At 39.6% G+C, this 6,101-nt stretch overlaps 1 protein-coding gene across 1 annotated transcript in view; it reads right to left on the reverse strand.

Annotated features, from left to right (window-relative positions):
- LOC149207059 (KH domain-containing protein At4g18375-like) overlaps window positions 1–3,967 on the reverse strand; it is a 28,955-nt gene extending 24,988 nt beyond the window's left edge. Inside the window, exon 1 of the mRNA XM_089397908.1 lies at window positions 3,618–3,967. Coding sequence (XP_089254034.1) covers window positions 3,618–3,967 — 350 coding nt within the window. The remainder of the gene's footprint in view (window positions 1–3,617) is intronic.
- Window positions 3,968–6,101: the final 2,134 nt, after the last annotated feature.

Genomic DNA, 6,101 nt, shown 5'->3' on the forward strand with positions numbered 1-6,101 from the left:
CTGCTCTTCTCCGCTAGTAGGCTGCGAACCACGGTATCAAGTGGTTGATGATCCCTCAATTCTAAAGCATGATAGCTCTCCCAAACTTTTGTTCAGTTCTTTAGTTCAGTCCAGCAATAATGTATATATGCTATAGGACCCTTTTGTACAGCTTCTTGTTTCAGTAAAGAAGGTCAGCAGCTTCCTAATCTTCTCAAAGATTAATAAAGCCATATCAGATTGCAAGATCCCCATTTCAGGTAACAGCAAGCACAAGCAGCAGGGGCCATTCATATTTATAATGCTTAAGTGGCTGCATTGGCTTTTTCATTTCACCTAACGAAAAAGTAAGTACTGGTTAGGGTAGGTAGGTAGGATTAATAAGGCAACCGGCCAAGCAAATTTTGCAGAATACAGCAGCAATTGAAAACAAGGCAGTCTTACCTACTGTTCTTGGCTTTTCACAAGGAAAATCCATCCCCAAGTGGAGCCACTGTAAGCCTCCTGCTGCAGCAGGTATTCATCTTTCATGATTGACATTTTTACATGCCAAATATGTCATACTCTGCAAGCTACAGTGTTCCATATTTCCACAAGAAGCAATGAAAGTGTGCTGGTCCAAATGCCACTGTTGTATTCCATTTGTGATGAGTTTTTTTAGTTAAGGGAAGGCCAAATAGCTAAATCTTGGTCTCCCTAGATTTCAATTTCCTGTTGTAGAATATAGAGAATGTATCTGTCCAAACAGCTAAATCTTGGCAGATTTGTAGATAAGTAGAGAATCAAAGGGACCCAACTATTTAATCTGGGCCCTGGCAGAAATAAGTGTAGATTTAGATAGGAAAAATTGAAAAAATAAAAATTGTAAAGCTGGGTCTGCAAGTCTAAATGCACCCACCCATAAAAAAAAAAAAGAGAAGAAAAATGTTAGAAAGGTAGGCCGGGTAGGTAGCTGTGTGGTTGCAGAATGATAATTTGTGATCAGTTTTGTGGTACAAAGTATTTTATCTTTTCAAATCACAGTACTGGCAATTTTATGCAAAAAGGGCTCAAAGGTGAACATCACTAACTCCCCTTTCTTCTAAACTCCCCAAAGCCACTTACTAACATCCCCAAGAGGTCAAGATCTGCTTAAGCCTCTCAGTTTCATCATTTCCATGACATTTGCCTTGGTGAGGATCTGCTTCACCCAAGGATTGCTCACTCATCTTCTGTGAGCCTTCTTTTCCCAACAAAGCCCAAGGTCTTATACCTTAGCGCCCTCTGTTCATCTCCATATTAACTACTAAATTTATTATATAACTCCCTATCAGTTTTTCCCATTCCCCTATTAAATTATGCTTATAAAACTCCCCTACGTAAATATTCCCTCCCTGGCAATATAGCCATATTTTTATAACCCCGGGAAAAAATGGTCCATTTGGGGCTGTTTTTAGCCCATCCGAGTCATAGCAGGGATTAATCAGACACCTGGTTAGACTAATAACCTCTTCCCTAACTCTAAAAACCATCAAAAACCCACTTTTTATCCCTTTACCCCAAGTTTTGGGCATAAATTGCTAACCCGTGCTCAAAAAACCCATAAACCTACCATTTCCTAAGTCTAAACCCACCACGCGCTATATTTAAATGGGAATATTCCCGCGAATATCCCCGCCCGCTAACCCACCGCCGCCTCGCATCTACTGCCAACGGTTGGATCTTTCGCCCCGCAGATCAATGGTGGGCGGGCCGTCCCATGTCCAAAACGCCCGAGCTTTAGCATCCGGGAGATGGGCGGTATTGTCGCCGTACCTCCCGCCACGTGTCAAGCGTTGGGCTGTGGCAGAGCCCTCTCCCCTGAAACTGCCTTTGTCCATAAGCGGTGCGCCCAAACCGGAAACCGCCCCTACGTGCGTCACCCACCTGCCCAGTGACGTCACCCCCTGCCTAGTCACTATGTTGAGTCACCTGCCTGCATGGCCTCCTGCCACGTCACTACCACATATCCCTGCCACCGTACCTGCCACGTCACCATCCGTACATGATGACATCATGCTGACATCATCCCGCCACGTCATCCAGCTGACGTCATGCTGACGACACCTGCCGTACAATGTCACATCATGCTGACGTCATCAGCACTTTTTGGGCGCAAAGGCACGAAAATCTTACTTCGAAGCCCCGAAATCCGATTCTAAGGCAGCTTTTCATGAGAGATTTGTGCAAATCGCTCATCGCTAGATTTTTTGGGCCTGAATGGGGAATCTTCAGGGAATCTTTTCATTCTGCGGCCCCCAGCAAGCCTGAAAGACGCCGAATGACCCATTTTTCCTCGCGAAGCTTGCCGGAAGGGGCAGAAAGCAGTTTCGAAAGAAACAGAGGCCGAACAGCGGCCATTTATTTGTGAATAAGACCCACAGCACCTCAGAACAACATCAATTTATTGCCAAAGGGTATCAGAGGAAGAAGGAGAGCCAAAGAGTATCAGTCGAAGATTTTTAAAGGGCTCGAAGTACTTAAACATTGATGAGCCCCCCAGAAAGTCAAATCAAGAGGAGTAAGCCCATCCTAGCTCTCAAATCACAGTCAGAGGCATTTAAAACCACCGAACAGCAAGGGTGCAAAGACCAATGCACAGATACGACAGATGAAGAGCACAGAGCCACCAGGACAGATATTAATTCATTTTGATACAACTGCCCCCAGCAAAGCTCAAAGATATTTTCTGGCATTTATTTCTAGATAGGATTAGGTTAAAGTAATCAATTTTCTGTCAGACCTGTTAGGTCGGCTGTAATAGATAATTTTGGATAAATCTTCCCTATATATACCGTCCTCTGTATTGTTTAAAGGGTCGGTTGGTTGATAGTTTTTCAGTGGAGACTCGCACTGTATACCTGATATGTTTTCTGTAATCAAAGACTGCTGAAAAGCTTGGAGGAAAGACTGTCTGCTCTGTGTCTAATGGTTTCAAGAAGTGAATTTGGAATTCATGTGCTGCAACATGACTCAATAAGTTTTCCTATCTCTTTTTTTTTCCATTGATATACCGTCTAAATAGCAGGAAGAAAGAATAGCTTAGAATTAGTTTAAATACTCTCTATGCTTAATTTCTGTTGTTTCTTTATGTTTTCCTCTGGATCAGTCATGAATATGAATTCCCTTCGGCTCATATTTCCCCTAATCCATCCATCTTTGACAGTTTTCTAGGAATTCTTAACTGCTCCTAGATAGAGCTCATTCACTTTCCCCCTTTAAGCATAGCGAGAGATTCTTTGTTGCCTCTCATTCCTTATTCCTCATTCCATCCTTTTAAGCTTTAATTGTTGTTTCATGAGCAGCTACCTTGCTCCTTATTTCTCTTGTGACCAAGAAAACGCACCAGCAGTCCGACTCCTTGACTCCACACCCAATGGTTTGAAACTTCCAGACTATGCCTTCCCTCTCTGTCTGAAAACATCAATTTTCCCACCAAAAAACCCTCTGAACTCGAGACCTAGCCTAAAATCCTTTTTAAAAAAAACAAAGCTAAATCTAAAAGAGAGATCCCTCTCTGATTGCAGGTTGGCTAGAACCTGGAGTCCAAAGTTGGTCTGTGTTACCTCGGTCGTATCCTTTTCCGAAGCTTAAGGACAACCTAAGTGATAACAGGACACACAGGTTCAAATTCATTCTCATTGCAATCCTCGTCATCCTTCTCCTTGTGGTTGGTTGACCGCGAGCTGAAGATTACTATGACGCGTTCATCAACGCCTGGAACAGTATCTGTAACTTTGATCTTCGAACGCGTCTGCTGACTCAGAGATTTTATGGCTTTACCGGCCTTTCCTATAACACTTCCCACCACATTAACAGGACACAGTATGCGATACATAGTACTGTCAACACTAGGCAAAGCTCGCTCTCTATCAGTGCCAGAGTTCCACCTCTTATTTCGATCATTGTTCTGTGGAACCTCATTTTCCGTGTGTGTTCGCTTTCCAGTAGCAGAGTACAGGCCGTCCATGGCAGGAAATCCTTTCACAGATTAGATCTCTCCGTATTCTAAGAAAAAATGGTAAGGCAGGAGAAGTTCGTGAGTGCCCGTCTTCTTATATCCTATCCGCCTCCTTTTCTCTCGTCAAATGAATCGAGATTATCACAGCCTCCTAATATAAAATCTAAACAATTTAGAAAGACTCGAGGGTCTTAATTTGCCACTTTTATATGGCATGTGTTAGGGTTTACTAAGGAGGACGACTTGTTCACCCTGTACCATCAAGTTAATACCGACGTCTGTTGGTCAAGGTTTGGTATTTAATAAGGCAATGAGGAGAGACGGGTCGGTTAGTGAGTTGGGGTTCTTATGTGTGAGACGTTATACTTTGAGTGGTTCGAATTAAGGATATGTGGTTTTTTTCTGCAAAAATCTCTAGGTTTAAATTCAAAGGAGTGTTTCTTTTTAAAACTTTGGAGGTCAAAATCACCTGGAATGGAAAGGAAGAATAATTCTATAAATTTTAGTACTTATTTTACTAAGTAATAAACAAGGTAGTTTTATGTACTAATTTCATTATAATCGAAAGGTTACATTATTAATATTATCCGAAGAAAAAACAAACACCCTCTTCTAGAATCACTTCATGACAACACTCGATTATATATTTATATTAATATGGTTAATATTTACTTTTAATTTCCATTAGTCATTTAATATGGTTGTTAAATGTTAAAAAATATAGTGCTATTAAGGGGTCGTAGGCTGTATTATGGTGAAGGAAGAAGAATGATCAAATTTTTTTGGTACAAGTAAACAATTTAATTGAAACTTATACATTTTTTAGTTTATTTAATTAGAAAAAAAAAAAGGTGCAAGTAATTGATTTTGTTGGGAAATTCTTTGATAGCTATTAAAACTATAAACAATAACTCAATATAGGTGAAATCTAAGTTTTCCTTAATCTCAATTAGAGCAAGAGAAGAAACTAAAATCTTAAACAATGTTTATTTATTTCATGTGACAAGAGTTTGAATAAAAAAGCTAATCCTTAGGCTAAAAGGGCATACATAGTTAACATTAGGCCAATACCTTCAAAATGGGGAGGGATTCAACCATATTATCCACAATCATTGGTTTTTAATCAATCATTTCAACATTTATTAATCACATTTCTTAATGGCAAAGCTTGGGGGCGATAACTCACAAGACATAACTCATTCCTTCCTACATGTGTAATCTCATCCTAATGATTCATATTGAATGTTGTAGTGTAATAAAATGTTAGCATTGGGAGATTAATCTTATAACCATAAGACCTATTGGGAGTAATTGTAATCATTCTAATCTATTTTCAAGTCTTTAGGATAAGGGATTTAGGTAAGAGAATGGGAGTTTTAAATATAGGTGAAGATACGAAGGTCATTTGCAAAGATAACTAAAGAAGAAAAATTCTTGGGACCTGGCTCGTAAGTCTAGTATTTTGTTTTTATGGACCTTTGGCTTACTGGTTACTTGTTCTTAGTTTATTGATTTATAGTTTACCTCTCTTTGCTTTTCATTGGTCTATTTTCTCCCATTGCCACTAAAATTTTCTCATGTTAGCTAAAGAGCCTAGAAACATAAGCTTCTAGCAAAAACCCCATTACGGAATGAGTTTTGGATTGTGATCTTGTTTTTTGGTCAAATGTGTTCTTTAGGATTGCCATACATTATCATTTATGAAATGCTAAATTCCCTACTAAAAGAGCCAATGACCATCTCTTCTTCCACTTTGGGTAGTAAATCTTTAGTAGATAGTGCTTCTAAAATCTAATTTCACTTTTTAGGTTTAAGGGTTTTCTGGAGCACAAGGACAACATGGAGTTTAGGAGAGTCCTAAGATGTCATGAGGAGTAGATCAAGTTGAATAGGGCTTCACTACATTTGTTAACTTTTAGGTGCAAGAGAATGATCACAATTGTGTCAACCACTACATAAACGTAATGAACTTGTTGGTGCAACAAAAGAAAAGAATGAACATTTTGGAAGTCATATGTAGCATGCTATGGAATTTAATTATAAGCATTGGAGAAGACTCTCTTTTAGTGATATGAAAGGAGGTATTAGAAATATCTTCCAAGAAAAGTCGAAAGAAGATGACATAGTTCACCAACTCAAATAA

Source organism: Pinus tabuliformis, chromosome 1_2 (assembly GCF_031772625.1).
Source record: "Pinus tabuliformis cultivar Carrire ecotype Pingquan chromosome 1_2, CPIR1, whole genome shotgun sequence".
Taxonomy (NCBI): Eukaryota; Viridiplantae; Streptophyta; class Pinopsida; order Pinales; family Pinaceae; genus Pinus; species Pinus tabuliformis.